Below are 24,609 nucleotides of genomic sequence, written 5' to 3'. Positions count from 1 at the left end.
AAGAAAAACAGCCAGTTCTAAAGGAAACTACTTTTCCTTTTTCCACAAGATGTCCTGGAATAGAGTCAGGGAAAAGGATGAAAGAGAAAGGTGGGCAGCAAGAACACCATGCTATTTCAGAGAGTTAGCTAGGGTCATCATTTAGGACACTTCTTCCTACCTCTGGGTCCCAGGTTTAAGACCTGCCTAAGATCAAGACCGAAAATACTTCTCAACGATGGACTTAACTCTCAGCAGACATTACCACGTAAGAGCAGTTCCCTGCAGTAATAAAAATCTGCAGTGATGTTCACAATGAACAAGTAACCACATATATATATAACTACATACACTATGTATATATAACTACATACACTATGTATATATATGCACATCTACACATATATATGCATGAGAACCATTCAACTGGTGATGGGAATGCTTAGTGAACTTTTGCAAGCTAAGGGGGAGATCTTATGTTCAGTATTTCCTGGAATAGCAATTTCCCCTCGCACACAACAGACAGGTCTGTAAGAAACTGCCCAGCACAGAGCAGAACTGATGTAACCCTGTGCTAGCACGGATGCTCCACAGGACACTACCTGGCTCATTGTACCGCACTACAGCCTCCAACAGAAAAACACTATTTTTGTGTTTCCTTTGTCTCTTACAGAAATCTGTAAGTGCAGATCATGTCCTGCAAAGTCTCAGATACCTAATTTTCCACTTGCCCGCTCTGCCAGGGAGCAGCGCCCAGAGCAGTGCTTGTGCCTGGGACACTGGTGGTCTCCATGCATATGGTTAAAAATAAAATGAAGAAAACTTCAGTTAAAATGCATGGAGGGTTAAGCTTTCCAACACAGTATTTTCAGCGTTGGCTATGAAATGCTACATGGTTTTTCCTTGACAAAAGGAGAGTTGCTGTGTTTGGACAAGCTCATGCTCTGCCCTCTTATCAGAGTTACTGGAGCTCATGCTACAGCAAATCAGACCCTACATACCAACTACTGCAGCATTAAAACAACATGGAGCTCCCCGGACACTATCACCCACCGGTGTCCGAAAGATCCTAAGGCCCCTGAAGAACCTGTGCACACCCTCAGCTCAGCCAGAGAAACTGGGTACAACAGAGCTGCTCTAGACCTTGGATCCAACAGGAAGCAAACCCAAATCCAGAACACATTTTTATTTCCATGTATTGCACAGAGGATTTACACACTTCAATCCTGGTGCATCAAGCTCTCCTGCAAAGGGGACTTGGACCTAGCAGAGCACAGGAGCTCAGCGCTTGTATCATCCCTCCACATGATTATTTCTAAGTAATTTCACTAACATAACAGGACAGCAGAAACAGGCCCTGTAGTATTCAGGTTTGTGAATGTGTTTGGATGCAGTCTGGCTCAGCAGAGGGGGACGATGCCATGCAAAGCCGTGTTGTGCAGGAAGCCACGCAGACTACAGTGCCTTGGGACCCCTCTGGATTAACTGCAAAACCCAGACAGATCAACCTAATAAATCTCATGTGCAGATTTGGGAGGCACACCTCCCAAAAACATGGAAATACTGAGAAGAGAGGAGCCCTGACAGAGCCACCTGTGGAAGGCTCAGATTACAGAACCAAGATGTAACTGTGTCTCTCCATTCCCGCTTGCAGCTGAAATCTAGAGTCACATCAACAAACACTTGGCACATATAACAACAGCTTTCAAGTGCTCTTACAGGAATTGATGACTCCTTCCCACACCTCTGCAGCTCCAGAGGTTCATTATCTTCTGCTGTGGATGGACAGAAAATGGCATGTCTCTGCCCAGCCAGTTCAGCCAAGGGAAGCTATGGGTGCTCCTGAGAACCCCTTCCTTTGGGAGCAGGGGAGCTCCCAGCTCCCCACTGGGGCTTTGCCACTGCCCGGGGTGCCGGCACACAGGACGGCAGTGCCAAGGTACAGCTCCCTGGTGGCACAGCTCTGCCCGAGTGGAGCTGGTGAGGGGGAGCCTGGCCACCAAGGAACCAAGCGAGAGCCACAAAACTCATGCTAGAGAAGAACACACACCTGCAGTTTTGTTGCTCTGAATATGGAAACCCTACCCAATTAAGCAAAAAGCAAACCCAAACAGACAGGAAGAACCGGGACCAGAAGAAATAAGCGTTGGTTTTCAGTAGGCTCCTCACAGAACAGCTGGTCTGAGCAGCAATGCTATGCTTTCTGATGGTTTATTTGTTCATTTAAGATTTTCCCTTCTCAATCGGAGCAAACAAGATCAACAGGCACTTCAGGAAGAGTACAAACAAGATTTTTAAATGTAGCCTGGAATTTTTTCCAGGCTCGTGAGATTTATACTGAAATGCCCCTCTCCATCTAAGTTATTCCTCTTTTCAAATACAAATAAGACCCCATCAAATATTCTCTCATTTCAAGCAAAAAAAACCCCAAACCTAGCCCCCCCAAACCCAATACACAACTCTTCATCCCTGCCTTGAAGCAGAAGTTGGATCTACAACTTAATGGCTTCTGTGGATGCTCCAGTAGCACCACTGCACCACTTGGGGGGATCATAGAAGCATTTCTCCAGCGCAGAGCCAACCGCCACCAAGGACACTGGCACAAAAGGTTCTCAGCCTGTCTTTGGAAGTGTTTGTTGCTGAACAGCTACTTGAGAAACCGCTCCTCTCCCCATACACACACAGGGACAAAAAACCAAGCAAGCAGCTGGGGTGGCCAGTGCTCCCATCTCGAACCCAGCGCATCATTTTATAGATTTCCATCCTCTGTCTTCTGGGTTGCTGTTTCCTCATTCCCTCATGAGACCCATATAACTGCAAACCATACAGGGCTTGCAAAAGATTGCAAGAGTCCATCCTCTATTTTTTTGTGCTGCCTACACTAAGCCTTCTCAGAGGGCAGCACAGGCAGGATAAGTGCATCCCACGTGCACAGCCACTCGGCTCTCCAGGACTAGAAAGCGCCTGGACACCCATGCAACCTATTCTAACCCTTCACTAACCCTCCCATTTTCCCCTAGTATTAAACCTGCAGTTTAATCCCACAACTTCTTACCCTATCTGCCATAGCTAATCCCTCCCCTTCAGCAGCTGGCTGGCCAGGGAACACTTCTCCATTTTCACTGTTACACTATACAGAATGTAATGAATCTTTAATTAAATGGGCTTGATGAGGAAAGTCATTCAAATTAGGCTTCATCAGCAAGACAAAACCCCAGCTGTCTTTCCTAAAGGCTATAATGAAGCACGGTTTAAAATACCTGGAACCCAATTTTAGCACTGCAGAACAACAGTTCGCAAAACCAGTATTTGTTAGGTAAGCAGGGAATGGCTGAAAGAGAAAAGCCTCTAAGATCTTAAACAACCAGGCCATGCAGCTTTTACGGCAATTCCTTCATAAACCAGGAGCTTCTAACAAACTAACAGGCTTAATACAACCAGTAGCAAGAGTGCAACTGGTTTCACAGGGGTTGTCATTTGCACATGCAATGTATTACAGAAAAATGGTGCAAACGCCCTGGAAAAGGCGCCTCTGGGAAGCTTATTGTAGCTCCACAGAAATGGAGTAAATAAAGCATGCATCATCAGCAGATCCTCAACGTGCTTCTCATCCCTTTAGGATGAGAGCAACACTGGGAGCTTCTCTTGTTTAATCTGCACGAGAGGATTCATGCGCTCAGTGCTGAATGACTCTTCACATTGACTTCAGCGGGAATAAGCTACCCTGGATTTCAAAAGAAAAAAGCACTAACAGAAAGTTAATGAGGTACAAACCAGGTTATGAATGGACCAAAGAAAAAATTCTCCTAAAGCTATTTCCTGCCCTGCTGTGATCGAATACATGCCTTTTAAGGCCTCACCTTAACCCCCCTCCTTTCTTTAGGCAATGCTTTATTGTACCCAGAGACTTTCTCCACTTTTCTAATCAGTTTCCATTATGTGCTTTTCCTTTAAAGTTTCCCACTGTTACAGCTCCACCAGGAGCAATAATGCTGAAAACGGCAGCATAGACTGGCTACGGCCTTTTAGTCTTGAAATGGAGCCAAGGTGGAATAAGTCTACTGGACAGGGGGGTTAAAGTACCAGGGCTCTTGCTGCAGTGCCTGCATCCCTGCTCCTGCCAAGGCAGCTCTGCACATGACAACATGGAAAGTTTTAGAGTGGAGTCTAGCCTAGGGTAAGAAAAAATTCCTGACCTACAAGTTTTTAAAAGGATGTTATGAACCAGGGGGCTGGATTTGGCCCCCTTCAAACCAGAGGGAGACCCAAAGGTAGAGCACAGCAGACCAGCGCTCAACCCATACAGTGAGTTCTCCCTATTTCCTCCTCCACTGCAAGAAAGAGGGTGATGCAAGTTTGCTTCGTATATTCACTTCTTGCTTTTGTGTTCAAAACAGAAAACCACCACCACCCCACCATGCATACATACTCTGCTATCACTTCTAATGAACCATTTTACCCACCTTCAAATATTTCTCTCTCAACCACATTCCCACCTCACTAGCTCACACTCACAATGAGCAACCAGCAAGGCTCAGAGCTGGCTGGCAATCTCATGAGACAGGCTCTCACAAGAATTTCCTGCTTCTGGTTCGGCCAGACATACTGCAACAACAGACGCTCCCGCAGTATTTTGGCACCTCCACTCTTTGTTCAGGCCAAGACCCAAGAATGCAAGTGAAAAAAATACTTTTAATTTTTAGAATTTTAAAATAACTCAGCTCTTCTCTCTGCTGCCGTGGGTGTCTGGGTTGGCTTCCATGCTAAAGGCTGCTTCCACTGAGATTAACTGCATTTGGAAACTACAGTGCTGAAGGTATCACCAAAAAATTTGCTTCCCAGAAAACAGCTTGGTAAGACACCACCACAGTAGGGTGTCAGAGCAGTATACTCCAGAGAAGCAAGTGTTATGGAAAGAACAAACAACTGACCCTCCAAGTACACTGAATTAGGTTTTCCAGGAGTCCTGGGGTACTTCCAGCAAGCGTTTCTTTGAAGATGACCTAGCTGGTGAAAACTGCATAGGAGCCTCAGGCAAGACCTACAGACCTTTCATGCATGTTCCTAAAAGTGCAACTCATGATGGACTGAAGAAGCCAGAGTTTCCACATTTCCTGGTCTCTTATACTGAATTACCGTGTAAGCCTGCACTACAGCTGGACAAGGTCATTTCTCAGTGTGACTAACGTCTCAAAGTAAATACTTCAGATACTTGTAGGCTGCTACAGTCCCTCGTAGGCTGCTACAGCTCACACCTGTACTTCAGGGAACATCCTTCTAGGCATCACTTCTGGGTCAATACAATTCCCACTGACAAATCAGCTTGGGAAAAAGCCTTGCTGGAAATTCAGAATTTGGGCCACATACAGATGCACTCAGACAAATCCCCTCTCCTCATGCCAGGTCTCACCTCGTAGGAGAGCCTGAACACATGCTCATGCTGCTGGCATGAAGTAAGGATCATGCTGGATGCTGTGAAGGGTCTTGGCTCCTTTCAAGAGGGGTGACCCTCATTCTTCCAGTTGTTCACTGGAAATGCAGCTTCCTACAGCCTGTGCTGATACAAGCAGCAGTCATAGCTTAAGATACTTTCAAACACACCTTTCCTACCTCCCGCGTGCAATGGCACACTCCTCTGCCTCATGCTTAGCTTTCTTACAGCTGCAAAAGCAGGGGAAGTGGGGGCAAGAACACCTTTTGTGGAAAACAAAACCCCCAATCCTAGCATATAGGCAGCTTGAGTTTTAAGGATGAGTTTAGAAACAGCAGCCCAAACTTCTCAGTACGAGTGCCTATAGCTGGGTTGGGCTCCTAAATCACGCATAGGCTCAAGAGAAAAGAGCCTGCCTTTCAGAGATGCTGAGCCTGTACTTCCCATTCAGGGCTTTGGCCAGGGGTCAGAGGACACATACCACTGTGTGAGCAGTTATTCAGGCATGTTAAAACACTTTAAAAAGATTCTGCTGCTGATCTCATCTACAGGAGTTATCACCTACACTGGTGTCTGTGCAGGGCTGGGGTTAATGCCTTGAACCAGACAGGGTACATGTGACAAGGAAAGCTGGTGTTGACGGCAGCCACCTCCTCATCCTCAGCTCCTCTGGAGTACCTTCCCAAAAAGCTAAATGAGTGTATCTATTTTCTACTAGGTATAAAGGGGCAAACCTACATAAAATCTCACTACTAGAGCAGTCAACACATATGGGAGGCATGTCAGATGCTTTATGCATCAACAACAAAGAGACAGCTTTCCCATCCCTGGAGGACCATGCAGAAAGCAAGGCACAAAGATTAAGCATTCTTTAAAGATCCATGCTCCACATGGATTTAGCTTGTTCTTAAAACTCATTGCAGGATATATTTAATATTGCTACAAGCTGTACTTAATATTACTATGCACGCAATTTCTATTGTGCTATTAACCACACACTTTCATGGGCACCACACTACAATCTAAAATCTCCTAGTCAATATTTAAGGCTAAGAAACACTTTAAAGCCGTATCATCTTGACAAATGTTACATTACGTCAGACTTTCCACTATTGAAAAACATGATCATGAGATCAGCTCAGAGAGATGGTAAGTAAGCAGACACAGGGCAGGAAAGAGTTTAAGCGCTTTAAACTAAGACGACTGATTACAGGCTCTGTGTTAAGCACTGGCACCTTACAGGATTGAGCCCCAGCTACTTATATACTTGCGTCACAGGCACAAGCCTTAAAAAAAAAAAAAAGTCCCCCTCCTTGAATCCTAACATAACATGCCGAATGCACAGCAATTGCCTGTCTTTATCCTTTCACTCCTTCCTAGACTGAAACCATCAGCTAGATCTACATCCAGCTCCCCCACACTCCTCCCTGCTCCAGATCCCACCAGCTTCTGAGCAGGCAGCCAATGCTTGCACTTCTCTGACAGACACCTCTAGGCCGTTTCCCATACTGGATGCCTCCTGCTAGTACCAAGGCTGCAGTCCATTCCATGTGTTTGAATATTTAACATGACTGTCAATATGTATTTTGTAAGGCTAATAAAATTAAAATGGGTTTTCAGTACTTTTCATACCATTCCCAAGAAGTCCAGTTTGTTACCAGCACAGCACTTCATGGCAGATGTAGGTATGTGGTGAATCTGCTTTCAGGAATGCAAAACAGGGCACTATTTTTAGACATGGTCTCAGGATTTATATAAATCTGAATAAGACCTTACACACTGTTTTATTAGCAGCCCTTTGTTTACATTCCATCCCAGAGAAATACAAACCCATTTCTTAAAAAGTTTTGGGAATACTGCTGCGCATTGGAGGACTGGCAGATCTTTAGAAGCTCCTGTTAGGCTTCTGGTTGTGCGCAGCAACCTTGTAAAGAGGGTAAGGAAACTAAGCAAAGTGGAAACTAGGTTAAAATTGGAGAAGCCTGGTGCAGAATTACAAGCAGTGCCTTTAGTCCTCAAGATGAAGCGCGGACAGAGCACATTTCAACTGTACAAAAGCTTTTGGCAGTTTCTGGTGGCTGCTGACATCTGTGCCAAGGTTCCCCTAAGGATGGAGAAATGAGAAAGATAAAGCCATGCTCGGGAAATATCAAAGCCAGGACATGAAACAGCAAGCCCCGGGAGGGACAGGACATGCTTGCAGCTAGCAGAAGGGACAGTCACAGCAGTATTTTCCCACTGGTACCACAAACCCAGCTGCCTTTGTCAGAGCCTGGATAGCAGTCACCCTTCTTTGCATTAATTTCACCTTCCCTGGCATTTACTTTTGCTACTCTCCAGTCATCCTGCATGGCCAGGACACAGTGCCACAGCAATCCAGGCTGCAGGGGAGCCATGGCTCCAGTTACTGGGTCAGGTAAACCCACTGGGAGTGTTACTGCAGCCAAGCGACAGGCACCAAAGCAAACAGAGACGCAGCACAAGAGCCCTTCTTCCCTGCCTGGCAGGCTGCAACACCTACAGGTCCCAGGCTCTCACAGCCCCTGTTTGATCAGGGCATCAGTGATGCCATGGGTCCACACCAGGCTTCCACGCAAAGGGCTGACGGCTGTGAGGACTTTGGGAAACAGCCACAGAAGAGTGCTTACCATCCAACCCTGGCCACGCCAGTTCTAGTCCTGCTCCTGTAAAAGCTCTCCAGTCAGTTCTGCATGATGCACGGCTGGTTTGATGCTCTTCTGGCAGAAATGGCTTTCAGGCTGCTCATGGCATTATCTCAGATAACAAGATGGATGCCACTGCTGGCAGCCTGCCATTCATCAAACCCACCTAGAATGTCTCCCGTGTCTGCCGTTTGCAGGCATAAAGAGACCAGCAGTTCTGCTTTGCAAATTTTCAGTGAGTCAATTAGCTGTGAAGCAGGGGCATATGGGCCAAAAAGAGCGGTGCCTTTTCCAAAAGGTTCCTTGTGCTCTGAAAATGAACAACTATTTCCTATCACCGATGCTGCTATTTTCAGGCTCACTCGATCTATATCAAGCTATTCAGGAAAAGCCTGTCCATCACATCCACAACACAAACTGGCAGGTTATCAGCTGCCATCAACTGCCCCATGACAACATAGATCGCAGGGCTCATGGGAGACCATCATCCTCATGGCACCTTTCTGCAAAGGCTCTTCTAGGACACTGTCTTCCATAATGTTAAGCCTGGCTCTCAATATATCAAACCTCTGTATGCCAAGTATGCATTGCTAGGCCTTTTTAAGAATCATTTTGCAAAGCTTGGATGGCAATATGTTTTCACAGCTGATGTGGAAAAGCTAGAAACAACATTTCCCAATGAGAGATCTCTGCTTTACAAAGTGTGCACTGTTTCTTAGGGTTAATGACTTGCTAAGGGGGGAAGAAAAAAATCCTTTTATACTGTTGACATAAAATATCTCTGACTGTCTTAATGGTGAAATCGTTCCATTTTCTACTATCTGTGCTAGGATGGACATACTGAGGCAGGGAAGAAAAAATAAATCAACATCTAACCTCAGAGCACCCATTTCTGGTGCTAGTGATGGTCCATCTTACACCATTGGACACCCTCATTAAGCCTGAACACAGATTCCCCTTGCCTGGTGGGACAGGAACACCGACAAGATCTCTGCAGGGTTAAGGCAGGGCAGCTGCCTCCCAAATGGCAGTCCTTGGACGACTCGTGACCTTCAGGATCACAGCAAGTGACTCATTATAATGAGTCTGCTAAACAGCTATCAGTATTACAGCTTATTCATAATACATGAACAGCTTAAGTGGGTCACAGAGACCTGTATATCCAAGTAGCCTGACTCCAACAGCAGTCGGTACTGGCAGCTTAAGGAAAGAATAACAGAAAGAGGACAAGTATAGAGTGCTGCTGTCTCCAGTATATTTTCCCCAGCTTATTGTAAGAGGCAGTGTACATATTTCTGGATAAAAGTGTTAAACAGCTATTGATGGATCTCTCTTTCATTAGTTGACGCCCAGCTGTACTTCTGGCCCCCGCAACATCCTGGCAATGAATCTGACAGTTCAGTTGTGCATTGCATGACAAAGTACTTCCTTCTGCTTGAATCTTCTGCCTGGGTACTTCTCTAGATGTCATCAAGTTTCATACTATCATTCCCAGTTCATTTTCTCTGCACCATTTGAGATATTGTAGAGCTCTCCTATTTCTCCCCTCCCCTGCCCAAAATAACTTTGAGCTGAAGCCATTTATCTAATTAGCATCACTTCATACAGAAGCAGTCTTACACTGCAGCAAGGTCTTCTCGTCCACTCCTACCTTTTCTGCTTACACTGCATTTCCAGGACAGGTAACTAGAACCTCACACAGCATTTCAGGCCCAGGTGAATAATCAATTTAAGCCCAGTCAAAAAAATGGCCTTTCAGCAATACTGGAGGTATACAGCATTTAAACAAGTTTTGGAAATGCTCATCTAGAAGGGACTGTCCTAACCCAGAGCCCTGTGGTCAAGGCAAGCTGGTTGTTTTACTGTGTGACAATGAGGTCACATCCCAGAACAAGAGGAGGACTAACAGAAACACTTGATTGAAGGGTCATAAAAACAAGACATCGCTGTATGGCACTACTGAAGCTCCATTTCACATGGATTGGAGTTTCACAGTTGGACTTGCCAGCATCAGTGAAGACATGGCATTCAGCACAATGCTTAAAGTGCTGACAAAGGCTCTCCCCTACATCAGACTGTCAGGTCACCTCCCACCCCTTGTCTTCATACCAGCTTTGACAGCATGTCTCCTCTACCTCAACTTCAGCCCTGACTACTTTTCCTGCATTGGTGGGGTTTTACCTTTCAGGTAGTTTCCTCCCTTAAAACCAGTTCAGATCAGTCAAAAGGATCAAGAATTTTTGGACGAAGATCAGTATGGCCAACAGCAGAGTAGTATCTGCCCGATTTCTTCTAGAAACTGCACTAAACCCAGTTGTTCTTTGCACACATTTTGAGCTGCTGCGGCCAGGAGGCATGTGGAAGAGGGTCTACCACAACCCTGTGCCTCCTTGTCCTCTAACATCCTCTACTCCAGGAAAGCACCACACTTGAAAGTTTCTGAATACACATGGCTACAGGAGTCACCCCATATCACCTTGCAAAAAGCAGGCAAACTTGTAGATGACTTCAGCGTTCCCTGGAAAAATACAGGTATCCAATTCATATCATCCTCCATCAGTATCTATTGGTTATATCAGTTTCTATTTGCCTCTTAACAGCACTGCTTGCTTCAGCTCTTTCTACCACACTTTGCTAGCACAGGCACTAGTATTACCATCAGAAGCTTGAAACAGATACCGAGCCATGAACTAGTGCATTGAACTTCAGTGAATACCTAGTGACTAGCAATAGCCACACCACCTCTCCTCTGTACAGTGTTGGAAGAGCATGAGATACTTGAGATTCATCACTTAGTAAAAGTTTTAAGCGCAGCGATGACAGGCACACTTAGGTATCTGGGTAGGTGAAACTCTCCAAAGCACTTGTACTGTTTGCAAAATTAACTCCTGTAGGACTGGTAAATGTCTCTCACCTTTACAGAGAGGCATGGTCTGGAGTTTACTGCTAAACATTTCAAGTCTTTCTTTTAAAAAACATAGTTTGGTATTTCTGGACAGCAGGCCAAAAACTAGCTCCATCTCTAAAACATTTGCCTTTCTAGCTTGGGTTTGCATGGAGATGACCATCACCATGGCTGCTGGTCTGTGACTCAAAGGACATCGACCATACCGAAGTGCAGAGACATATGCACAAGCAGGATTCTTGTCCTGTATGATCATCCTTTCTATGAGGTATGGGATTCAGCTTCCCTGACAGCTCTTACATTAAGCCTTAGAAAAAAGAAAAGAGAAATCCAAAAATCAATCACAACTCTGCCAATAGTGTCCAATTATGTGGCAATCTTGTTTCAGTTTGCTTCAGTGGCCAGTTGGGACTAAGCTGATACAGACAATTTTATCTCGCCAGAGAACTTCGGCTGGCATCCAGAGACAGACGTGGATAGCCAGTTCCTTTACTATTAACATACATAAACGTTCCAGAAACAAATTATCACAATTATTTTTTAAAGATAGTGCCAAATACTGAATCACTACTGAAATTAAAATGAGTTCTGCAAGTCTTGAACAAGCTGTTTTTGAAATACTTGTTTGGTTTTGCTATTGACTCAAAATGACAGAAAAACAGCATATTAGTGTGGTCAGCTGACTTGTATGTGATCGGTGGCCTTGGATGAATGCAAGACCTGACTCAGGTACATCTCAGCCATAAAACATTTCATTTAATTTTTCCTGAAAGAAAAATTCCTAATACTGCTCAAAAAAAGGCAGCAAGAAAAGATATTGTCACCTGATACTGTGGGCGCATCATTTATCTTCACCCTAGAACTGTGACTGCCCAGATCTGATACCAAGAGTGAAGCTCTCTCACACCATAAACTTGATCACTTAGACATATGCTCCTGTAAAAAAAAACCCTTTTTTTTTAAAAAAAAAAAAAAAAGGCAATTAATGATCAGTAATTACTGACAGTACTTTTTTTCTTGGTAGGAACACATTCTCTGCAGCCACCAACCTCTGCAAGCCTGCCATAAGCAATGACTTCTACACAGATGTGTCTATGTACTGGGATAACTTATGGGTAATGAAGACTCTGCTTTGTATAGGTGACTTGTGTTTCAGGTCAGATATTTAAAAATCAGGTCTACATTTTTGATCCAGGAGACTTTTGACAAAGACAAGAAATTCTCTGAAAACTGAACGATACAGAAGCAGAGACGCTGTTTGCATAGGCTAACCTGAGCTGCTAAACTCACAAAATACTGAGTATGAGTGGAGTATTGCAAGTTAAAGCTTGCTATATGGTCACTTCCCACAGCATCCTCACTGGAGTCATGCTGTGTCTGCAGCCAAAGTCGAGTACCTGTTCCAGAGTCATTCCAAAGAAATCAGCAAGGGAAGAATAACCAGTAAGATTGATAGAAATTAAACTCTGCTTATTTTAATACAAAAAAATCAGTGTTTAGACCTGTCATGCTTGCTGAAGATTTGCATGTCCCTCGCCACGAGGGACAACTGGAGGCAGTGAGTTTAAGGACACAACTGGCCTTGTCGATCAAATGTAGTTTTGGAAGAAACAGTAACAAACCAGAGGTTCTTGACTCTGCCACATTTATGCTTCTACATCAGAAGTATGTATGTTTTACAACGAATCAGCCTGTCCACTGCCAGAACTGAGATTCATGTTCTTGAATTAGCATCATGGAATCACATTGGATTATATGCAGCATTAGGAGTTTTGTGTAAAATAATCAGGACCCTAGAACTGCAGGAAGCTTGGCAAGATGCAGCATTGGGGCAACAAGTGAGCACAATGAACTTGGCACCAGAACGTGGAAAGTACTGTTCTTATAAAGCCAACCACAGAAGGGCCTGCAAAGAAACACAAACATTTAAAAGATAATGGGAATAAAAGATTAAGGAATATCTGTTCCACTGAGTTATATAAATAGCTAGACAAATAACGTTGCGTAAAAACACGAACCACGTCTCTTCCTAGGAAGTGAAGGAGCTTGAAATGAGCATCATACATCTTGTCTCAAGACAGAGTGCTTTACGACAAAAACTCCGTATCAGCTAAAAGACCTGGCATCACTCTGCTCAGAGGAAATGCCAGATTGCTATATAAACCTGTAATGCATTTGCTACTGAAGAGTTTAGTGGAAAGGGAAATTAATCAAGTTTTGAGAACTTTAATGAAGTGACAGACAGGCAGCTCCACACATTATTACCAGCAAACAGCTGTGCTTACCCTCAACCACAGCCCTGCAGAGGTGCTGTCAGAGGTGTGCCCTGCCAGTGGAGATGCCATCCCAGCTCCCGTTTTTCCCATGGGAAGTACAGTACAGCCCTGCAGCACTACAGCCCACAGTCTGCACAGGAGCATGGGGGGCAGGGCACATCAGGATCCTGGCTCAGGGGGACCAGCACACAGAGGCTATGGGAGGCCAATTTGGAGACATGGAAGGCAAGAGAGAGGCCCAGGTGGAGAGACATGGGACTGGAGGTGAGTGGGAGGCAGAGGAGGGAAAATGAAGATATATGCTTCTTCTGCGCATGTGTGTGTCCTAGCACAGTGCTGGGAGCAGCTGCTGCTTGTGCCATTGGTACAGCATGGGAAATCTCAGCTGGGGACTTCGGTTTCCATACCAGAGCATCTCAGAGGCCAACAGGCAGAAGCAGAGCACACAGGAGCTCTTCTGCATCACACTGTACTGGTTTCAGCTGGGAGAGAGTTAATTTTCTTCTTAGTAGCTGGTACAGTGCTGTGTTTTGGATTTAGTGTAAGAATAATGTTGATAACACACTGATGTTATAGTTGTTGCTAAGTAGCACTTACCCTAAATTAAGGATTTTTCAGTTTCCCATGCTCTACCAGCAAGCAGGTGTACAAGAAGCTGGGAGAGAACATAGCCAGGAGAGCTGACCCAAACTAGCCAAAGGGATATTCCATACCATAGCATGTCATGCTCAGTATATAAACTGGGGGGAGTTGGCCAGGAGGGGCAGATCACTGCTCAGGCATCAGTCAGCAGGTGATGAGAAATTGCACTGTGCATCACTTGGGTTTTGGGGGGGTTTATTTCTCTCTTTTTCTTATATTCCTTTTCATTACATTTATTATTATATTTTTTATTATTATTGTTATTATATTTTAGTTATTAAACCATTCTTATCTCAACCTACAAGTTTTACTTTTTTTTTTTTTTCCCAATTCTCCTCCCCATCCCACTGGGAAAGGGGAGGAGCGAGTGAGAAGCTGTGTGGTACTTAGTTGCTGGCTGGGGTTAAACCACAATACACATGCTCTGCTCCACCACTCTCCAGAAATGCTGTCAGATCCCACAATGAGCAAGACAGCACTGCAGTTTGCATACCAACCCTCTCTTTTGCAGCGAGTGTAGGGTGTTGCAGGCTTGTAGGGAGCATAGGATTAAAACAAACAAACCAACCAACCAACCAACACCCCACACAACTGTAAGGCAACATATACTACATATGTTACGAACCCACCTTTGAATCCCAAACCCAAAATCTGGCAGTGACTGTGGTAAACTAGTTTTTACAATGCTTTTAAGTGAGGCAGTTGCCAAAGAAATAGATTTAGGTTCAATTTGGAAGTCTGGGCAGAAATCTCTTCAGGAAGGAGCAGGGTAGCTCCAAGCCATATAGGTAAGTCAGAGCAGCAGAAAAGGCTCTTTTCACTTTTTTGAGGAAATGCTTACAGTTATTTGGAACCTTTAACCACTTAGCATTTGCACTGAACCGTAAGCTCACCAAGGGCTATTTATCACAGCTAAAGGAACAGTGATTAACAAGGTACAAAAGCTGACATCAGGCTTGCACAATAATAATCAGTGTCCACAGGAGATTAAAAACCAGGCATTTAATTTGGGTTCCGCCTTTTTTTAATCTTCTGGTCAGCAACTTGGATATTCCTGAGAAACTTGACATTGCAATTTAATAACAAGGTCTAAATATTGCCTCTGCTAGAAAAGCATGAAACCCAAGTTGCTCCTAGACTGTCCTTAAAGATTGTTTTACAGTTCTATAGATAGAAACCAATTACAATGAATACAGTCCACTTATATTGATCTGACTAGAAGCTACTTCCTAACATTTTCATTAAATCTGTGATCACAGAAGCAAAACTGAAAATGAAAAAGTACAGTTCTTGGCATAGCCAATTTGCCCAAAGTGTCAGCCCTACTAATATAGGGTCAGAGCTACATCAACAATGAACTTTAAGACCGAAGAACCACCTACCCAAACCATGAGGCAGCACTCAAACTGCAAAGCAGATGGGAAGGGCAGAGCCACAGAAACAAAGCAAACTGCTTTTGAAATAGTCTGCTTTAGGAGGCTAAAACATCCCTTCTCACGTCTACTGATACTACCATTACATAGGCTCCTGACACAGGTCTACCTGATACTGTCCAAAGGATTGGTTTTTAAACTTCTCAATACTGTTTAAAAGCAAACTTAAATACTGTTTAAGAAGCTTTTCTCCTTTACTGGGTGCTTTTCAGATAATTTATATGTTAATACCAAAACCACTGAAAATGAAAGCTAATGAAAGATACTAAAAAACAACACTGATGCAGATTCTGACAAGAGTTACTTCATTGCCTTCAATACCCCATGATGGGCATCACCCGTTTGCTCCTGGAAAAAAACTCCAGATGACATACACTTTGTGGAGGATCATTACATTTGGTTCTACCAATTATATGCTCTGCAAAAGACAACCAAAACTCATGTTAAAACTCAGGCACACATCTTATCTGAAGTCTGACTGGTACTTCTCAACTTTTCAGTTATACTAAAAACAACACACGGACAACATCTTGCACACTTTCAGTCTAATTTTGAGGTTAGACTGAGAAGATGGTGAAAAGGATAGGCTAAAGGAGCATGTATATGGCTCAGTGTAGGACGAGAAAGGTATTCAAGAAAAAACAATCTGACAAGAGGGTGGAAAGGTACCTAGTGCCATTCCTCATTTTTGTCAACCTTCATGTAAAGCTTTTGCCCGTGTTTACTCACCTGCTGTTTTAAGCACTAAGCAATGACACAGTGCTAACCTCTGTGCTTTCTATCATAAGCTTTCTAGGCAGAACACCAAAGTTAGCCTAACATCAAGGGTAAAGCACAATAAGGACACGCAAAGGGGTCAGTGCAAATGTACAAGACCTCCACAATCTGTTATGACAGTTTAAAGAACTATGAATTATTTAAAGCGGTAATAAAATGTTTAATCTCTTGCCTCTCTAGTGATCAGCAAGTGCTAATCCTCCATGGAAATGAGACAGATATTTGCCAGTTGTGCAGAGAGATGCTGGTTTAAGTGATTAGTCAGCAAATACACGTTCTTTTGTACTAGCATGTGCTATAAAACAAAATAAAAACCCCATAATCTAATTAAGCTCAGGAGCTAGCAGAGCCTTGAATCTCTTTCTCCTGAGCCTAGCTTTTCTATTACTTTGCAATAGACATCATTATCCTACAGAACTGTCTAGGTCTACAGAGAGAGTGGAGGAAATGTCTAGCATTTAGCAGTAGCTATGTAGTATTACCTCAGACTATGCAATACATACATAGCTTACTAAACTCTTGCATTCTATTTTCTCAGCAGCCTCCGCCAGCTGGCCTGAGAATCACTCCTGTAAGCAATAAGCTGCAGCTGAGACTGCAGCCCAGTACAGGATGCAAGCTCTAGTTCATATATGGCTGCACAGCCCTGCAGAAGCTGTACAGGGTGGGAGGGAGGTAGCAGCTGAGGGTGCTCAGCACTGAAAAGTACATTACCTGGCCCAGCACAGCTAGAAGCTCTGCAGAAGCACTGCTGTGGACAAAGCCCTGCCACCTGGCAAGCAGATTTGGGAAGAGGTACCCAGAGATGCTCAAAAGGCAATTAGGAGGCTTCTCCCACACTTGCTGAGAGGATGGGATTTGACAAACACTCCTTTGCTGCTCATCCCCCATCCTCACTGCTGAAGGACTGTCTACCCTCCCACACCACAGGAATGCAGCCCCTCAAGTTGTCCCCAGCAGGTCTTGGGGCAGTGGGGAATAACAATACTCTTGGGTGGAAGTTTCCTCTTGACAACGAAGGAAGGAACCACAGTAATCTCTTCTGCAGCAGCTCCTGAAGCTTTCCCAGCACCAGCTATTCTCCCTTCCCTATGCAGCGGCTGAGAAGAGGCCAGGTCACCGTGGGTGCATTTTGCTGAGCTTTTGGGTTTCCATCTGTCTGCATAAGCACAGAAATGGTGGAAATGCTGGATTGTGCTACCCCACGCACATTAAGACAACTTAGGCAGTAAGAGGAATGTGCTGATGAGGGCTCTTCTCAGCAACTAACCCTGTTGTATTCAGAAGGTGACGTGAAGAGTTTATACTAGGGGAATAAACAATTGAGAACATACTGCTGGAACAAAAGGTGCTGGAACTGGCAATCTGATCAGCGATCACAACATTTCCATTGGAGTTACTCAACGTGAACATCAAGCACACTGGTGACTGCACACAGCTAAACAAAACACCAGCTTATCCGCCCTAGCAATCTACCACTGGCTTACGTCAAAAGCCTCTACCTTCCTGCCAAATCCAAAACTCCCCAGAAACTATGAATTTTAAAATAAGTTCAGAAGATGATAACACAGAAACATAATGCCTTGAAATAAGTCTGACTCTTGCAAGCAAATCATTAAACGCATGACTAATTTTTCTACTTTACTAAAAAAATACTGGGCTCTTTCCCAGTACTGACTGAACATGACCAAATATAATTCAACTCTTTTTTCTCCCTACAATAACTTGGAGCAAGAACAGACATAACCCCAGATTTTATTTTGTTTTGTTCCAGACAGACAACCAGTAAAGAATCCAATGGTGCTGGAGGGGTAAGCAATAGTATCTATAAAGCCTGAAAGCTCAATCAATGCTATTACTAACTACTGCAGAAATTTGCCTGCTGTGTACAGTGTTACAGTAATTGATGACAAGCCTTCTTAATAAGGAGTCTAGTCAGTCAAAGAACATGCTGCATCAGTTCTTAAATACTGCATTATAGGTTTTCAGCAGCATGAAGCAGGGGAGATGGAGACAGTGCTGCTCAGTTCGTGCACCTGGCAGTTTATCAGGAGGCACAACACACCTGAAATAGCACTGCTCCAGCTGTGTATTCAGCCAGGCTGTTGTCTTTGGGATGCACCTTGGCAGCCCCCTGTGCCCTTCAACCTTGACTGGTCTTATCAGGCTTCAGAGCCTGACCTACCACATGCCTCTTAGTGGGTTTCCTGGACACAACCCCTCCATCTTGTAATTCCTTGCAGAAATGGTATCCTACAGTCCTGTTTCCCTCATCCCTTCCTTCCTCCACTGCTCCTGCCTGCTCTGAACAGAAGCCCGTTAAACAGTTAAGAGATCAGGAAGACAAGGCTGGCTGAGTCCTGCCTTACCAGGAGGCTCGGGTCAGGAGTGCATGCTCAGGAGTTGGGCTTTATGTTAACTGTGTTAAGCCAAGCGTACACCAACTGTACTGCTAAAATATTCATGGATTTGCGCTTACGTTACATAAAAAGAATAAGAGATTGCACTTTGAGAAACTGGTGCTGTTCATAGACTGCATCCACCCTCTTTCCCTCTCTGTCACCCAGTTGGCCATATGAGTGACAATGTGCTACAAGAGCCTTGGTTCACTTTCATACCAGGCTGACCAAGACAGCTGAGGTAGGAGTACAGTCTTTCAGAGGCTGCATGAAGAAACTGGTTTCACAAGGCTTCATCCTTCTGATCTTCTAGCAGTGCATCCATCAGACCGGAAGCAATCCAGATTTAATGACTGTCCCCTGTCTCGACAGCAAAGATTTCATGGCAGTTCAACTGACAAATGCTTGACTCCATGTACCCTAACATACAACTGGTTTCATGCTCACAGAATAATTCAGGTTGGAAGGCACCTCAGGAGGTTTCTAGGCCAACCTCCCAACTCAAGGCAAGGCCAGCTATGAGAACAGACCAGGTTGCTCACGGCTTTATCCAGCTGGATCTTGAAAACCTCCAAGGATGATGACTGCACAGCTTCTCTAGGCCCTTGTTCCACTGCTTGGCTGTCCCCACCGAAAAGCCTTCTCCTTATACGCCATTAAAACCTCATGCTTCAATCTGTGTCTGTCATCTCTTGCCTTTCTGCCACACAACCAAACAGCCTGGCTCCATGTTCTTGATAAGATGCGGTCTGCAAGTTCCAAGTCAAGAGGGTAATCACTTCCCTCAGTCTACTGGTTCTGCTCTTGTTAATACAGCCCAGGAACCTACTGGCCACCTTTACCACAGGGACACGCTGTTGGCTCACGGCCACTGTGCTGCCCACCAGACCCCCCCAGGGGTTTTTCTGCAGAGCTGTCCCCCACCCACTCAGTCCCACCTAAGGATCCTTCCTTCCCTGAGGCAGGACTTTGCATTTGTCCCTGTTCAACTCCATAAGGTCCCCATGGGTCAGCCCCTTCCTTCAGCCTTGCAAGGTCCCTCTGAACAGCAGCCCGGACCTCATGGATATTGCCTCTCACCGTTACCCCCCTCAGCCCAGTTTGGGGCCGTTCACAGTTCAGTACAGATGCCCCCATCTCCTCCAGGTCACCAATAAAGACATTTAACAGGGCAGATGCTGGGACAGACCCTGCAGCAACTTCACTTGCCACCAGCCTCCAGGACCTATCTCAATGGGGAATTCACAGACTGAATAGAAACCTCAGAAAAAGACCTTGGGAGGCTGCCAACAGCCACCCACCAGGATGAACAGAAGGGTCAGGAACAGGCGCTGGGCTCCCTCAGCTCAGGGCGGCCACAGGCCTCAGTGCCCAGACTGCCTGAGCACCTACAGCTGGTACCTCCAGAACTAGGGCTGGAGGCAGCGAGAGCAGAGAAGCTCTGGCTACAATAGGAAACACCCTCTCGGGAAGCTACAAGAAACACTGGTGCTTCTTAGGGGGGCTCTTTATGAAAGCAAGGTTATCACAGATGTTTGCCGAGACGTCCAAGGCCCATGCCAAGCCCTCCACCACAGCAGGCAAAGTTCTGGGCGGAGTAGTTATGTACACATTTCTGCTTTCTAAAGCCTTGACCATCTTACTGTTTTCAAGATGACATCCTGGTCACTAACTACTCAAACAAAGCAGACTCACTAGCTAAACACAACCAACTCGGTCACCATGCTGGGGAGGGGAGGCTGCCCCAGGGGATGCCTGGGAGGAGAGAGGGACCAGGAACGGTCAGGCATGATCCTGCAGAAACAAGCATCTTCTCCCCCTCTCCACAAAGCACTGCTGTAATGATGTTCCCAGGAGGAAGAACTGTTGTAAATAATTAAGAATAACATGTTCAGACAAGCACTACACTGCAGTGTCATGCATTGTTATAGTTTTAAGAGGATGCTTGTTCAATTATTTTTTCTTTTTTACTTCACAGAAAACTCATGGGAGGGACTGCTCCATCATTCAAGAAAACTAATAAGGTTCAAATTATGCTTCAAAGCTTTTTCTCTCCTCTTGATTCATGACTCTGCCTGGACAAGTCACCCATAGAAAGTAGTAAATCTGTTATGCTGTTTCTAGTAAAAATTTACCATGTTCAGGCTTTATTTCCAATCACTTCTGAACTACTACTTCATGCAAAATAGGGAACGCTGATCAATAAGAAGCCTGGTCTGAGGGCCAGCAGGCATGGGTTAAGCAAAAAAAAAACCCAGAACATAAACAGATTTTGTATTATTCTCAAACTGACAATAAACTGTGTAATACAATGATAAATTGTTACCATATGCATCCCCTGCAGCACAATTCTTTCTAATTTTTGTGGATGCTGGGAAATAACATCTAATTATGGTTTAAAAAAATTTAACATATTTAGGATTACAAAAGTAAATGTGACATCTTGCAGTTTTTTTGTTAAAAGAAAAAAGCATTGCTTTACCTGACTGGTACTTATAACAGCCAAGATGCAACTAATTTGGTACTTAATTTGCTGGTTTTAACCCCAGGAAAGGGCTAATGCTGTCAGGTACTCACACCCAACACTGTTTTGCTCAAGGGTCCAGCAAACCCCTTCTCTCTGCCTTGCACATCACTAACTCTCCTCCATTACTCCTGCACCCTTGGGTTATGTGTCTTTGTCCACTACCTTTGCTGAGCCAGAACTAGAGACACCGAAGGAAGGAGGAAGAGAAAGTAACCTGCTTCTTTGTAGACAGTAAAAAGTACCCCACATCCTTTGCTTCCTTATTTCATGCTTTTTAATTTCCTTATGGCACCTCAAATGGTACAGCAAATAGTTACAGCCACTCTCACATTCAGCTTTGCTGCCATATCTTGTCTCTTGTAATTCACTGTGCATTGGCACAATTTGAGACATCAAAATGGAAAAAAAACCATATAGAGCCACAGCTGATTCCCTCACACACACGCACTTGTGAATTTGCACAATTTCCCCTTTGGGAGAAATATGCCAGTTACTGAATTTGCACTTCATGCAAATTCAGTAACTGGCATATTTCTCCCAAAGGGGAAATTGTGCAAATGGCAGCAGGAGTCACATAGCTACGTACCAGCAAGTCATGGGAAGGACCAGTGAAACCTTACTTGGTGTCTGGCTGAGAAACAGCTGCTTCTGAGCGCAGCATGTGGCAAACACACTTTACTCTCATGCTGTCACCTTTAAGAGCATTCAGATGTGCTTCAAAGAGTAAATACACATGGGTATGCACAAGGAAGTGCACATGTACAAGATGTGTGCAGTACCTCAGACTGCTACATTGTTGGACAAAATTCAAGTAAACTTCGTAATTGCTAAAAGAAGGGCACTATATCAAAAAGAGCAAGTGGAGACACTTATCCATTGCAATCAGTGGCTAAGAGCAGCTCCTAGTATACTACAGCTAGTGGCCCAGCCCCATCCCCCAAGCACAACAATACATGCTTGTGGATCACAAGATGAGCTATGGTACCCCAGAGAGGATGGGAAATGGAAGAGGTGTGAAGAAGGTTACGTTAGGACACAGGAAGACAGGTTGCCATTGTGGTAGTTTTGCAGCTTCAAACAGCGTAAGGTTTGTTTAATTTGCTACTGAACTCGTTGAGGAGATAACTGGGTGGCACTTCAATGCATGCGCTGCCTGATGAACTAGTTTATGAACGGGCTGAGCATGTTATAAGAGTCCTCAGAACGTCTGAAGTGAGGCAACTGCGCATCCTTCGCACCTCTCTCCAACTGGACTGCAACGCGTCCCCTGTACACCCACACACCCTGAGCCCACTGGGCCTGCAGCGGGTGCACAGGGAAGGTGACATCAGGTTCAAGGGCGTTCAGGCTAACAGGGAGTACACCAAAACAAAAACCAGCTCTTGCACGAAGGCCCGCAGGTACAATTACCGTAGGCATCAGTAACGCGCTACCTGGAACAGAGCTCAAGTTGAACATGTTATGAAAACGGGGTTTGGACCGAGCAGTGCTGCAGCACGGACACAAACCCGCACAACGGACCGGCGATCCATCCCACAGGACCGAGCCGGCCAAGTTCGCACCGAGCGGGAGCCCGCACGCCCCAGAAAGGATGAGTCATAGTTTTTACACCGTCCACTTGTTTTCAGGAGCAGAACACTGCTCTCCCATAAAGCCCCGGCGCAGCCGGGCTCCGCGGCACCGGGCGCTGCCAGCCGGAGCCGCCGGGGCGGCGGCTGGAGGCCGGGCAAGAGCCGCCGCCCGGGGCCCGCCGCGCCGGTCCCACCGAGGAGGGCGGCTGCTCCGTGAGCGATCCCCGCTGCCGCTGCCCCCCCCCGCCCCGCTCCCGCCGGGGCGGGCCCAGGGCCACGCCCGACGGCGCGGCCGGCCCGAGCCCACCTGCGCGCCGTGGGCATCGCTGCCCCGGCCCGGCCCCCACCGTACCTCCTTCCTGCGGCTGGGCGCGCCCGGGCGGGTGACGAGCGCCGTCTCCTCGCAGACCACGGCCGCGTCCTCCACGAAGGCGCAGTCTGGGAGGCTCTCGTCGGCCGGCAGCTCCAGCACCTGCAGCCCCAGCTTGCCCCGCAGCACGCCCACGTACAGCTGATGCTCCCGCTCCGCGCGGGCGAAGTCAACCTCGGGGCCCGGGGCGCGGCGCAGCGCCTGCCGGCACAGCGACTCGGGCAGCGCCCGCACCACGGCGTGCGTGCAGCGCCCGAAGGCGGCGGGGCCGCCGCCCAGCCCGGCCATGCTGCGCGGCGGGGACGGCGGGGCGCGGAGGAGAGAGGGAGGGACGGGCGGCCGCGACCGCCGCCGCCGCCGGCCCTGGCAGCTGATAAAGCGCCGCCCGCGGCCCGGCCGCGCCCCATTGGCTCCCCACCAGGCACATTTCCATGGGGCCGCCGCCAAGCGCGCTCCCATTGGCTGGCGGCGGCGGCCGGGCCGCGCCATTGGCCGCCCCCCGCAGGGAGCCGCTTACCTGTGCGGCGGGCGGGAGCGGCGGCACCGGCCGCTCGGCCCTGAGAGGATCGGGGCGAGCCCCGGGGCCGGGGCGATCCCCTCAGGGGCGGCGCGGCCCGGCCGGGGAGAGGCGACGGGGGCCTCGACCCTCCATGGCGCGGCCCCGGCGCTTGCCCCGGGGCTGGGGCGCTGAGGCTGCCCGTGCCTGCCGTGGGGCTCCGGTACCCCAACGGGCCTTGAGGGGCAGCGCGGTTTCACATCGTAGTCTCACGTAGTTACGTATGAACACATAACTATGCTGACAGAATTCAAACACCTGCGTCCCCCTGCGTTTCTATGTTCGTTCAAGCTGGGCATGGGCAGGGGGGGAAGGCTGCTTACCCCTCCTGCCCGAGGATACGTCGGGCTGGCTGCCTGCGTGCCCTTTGCGGCCACCTGCTGCTTTGCCAGCAGCGGAGCGAGAGGCCAGGCAGTTTATCCGTGTGGCCAAGGGAAGAATATCCCGTGATGAAGGCAGTTCCAAACACAAACCCAAAGGAAATAAGCCCAGCCGCTTCCTAATCCCTCCTCATGGCTTTCCTCAGGGCCACTCACCAGCAGAGCATGCCTACCTTCTGCCACTCTGTGCTGTCAAAGTTTCTGCCGTTGTGGGGTAGAAGGGACACCAGTGTTTTTGCTCCACTTCTGCCTCAGGGACTGAAACGATGAGCATTTTCCACCCTTTCGCCTAAAAGAAACCCTCACTTCCCCATTTCATTTTCCCCAGGTGTTATCCTGACTTGAGGTTATCCTGGATGAGGGCCAGCCGTTTCCGGCGCACACCTCTGGCTTCCAGGCAGGAGGCGAATGAAGCTTTGGGCCAGACCTCGCACCATGGGCGACATCCACAGCTGCTCCTGCTGCCACCCTCCCAGGTACCTCCGAGGTCTCTCCTCTCCGGAGCAGACAGTAAGAGAGAAGGAATACGAATTTTCCTTCCAGCTCTTCTTTTACTGGCAAGGCTCTTTCAAGTGTCCCTCTGGTCACAGAGGGAACCCCACCAGCACAGCTCCGTGTTCCCCCTTTGGTGCTCAGACAAAACCCGGGCAGCTGCCTTGGCCACGTTGTCACAGACATCGGGACACATTCAGCATTTGGG

General features: G+C 46.8%; 1 protein-coding gene across 1 annotated transcript in view; it reads right to left on the bottom strand.

Moving 5' to 3' along the window:
- DDAH1 (dimethylarginine dimethylaminohydrolase 1) overlaps positions 1 to 23,382 on the bottom strand; it is a 62,839-nt gene extending 39,457 nt beyond the window's left edge. The window contains exon 1 of the mRNA XM_052801528.1: positions 22,956 to 23,382. Coding sequence (XP_052657488.1) covers positions 22,956 to 23,261 — 306 coding nt within the window. The 5' untranslated portion in view covers positions 23,262 to 23,382. The remainder of the gene's footprint in view (positions 1 to 22,955) is intronic.
- Positions 23,383 to 24,609: the final 1,227 nt, after the last annotated feature.

This window comes from Harpia harpyja, chromosome 11 (genome assembly GCF_026419915.1).
Source record: "Harpia harpyja isolate bHarHar1 chromosome 11, bHarHar1 primary haplotype, whole genome shotgun sequence".
Lineage (NCBI taxonomy): Eukaryota > Metazoa > Chordata > Aves > Accipitriformes > Accipitridae > Harpia > Harpia harpyja.
The sequence above is the reverse complement of the archived record's forward strand: the minus strand, read 5'-3'. Positions and strand labels throughout refer to the sequence as shown.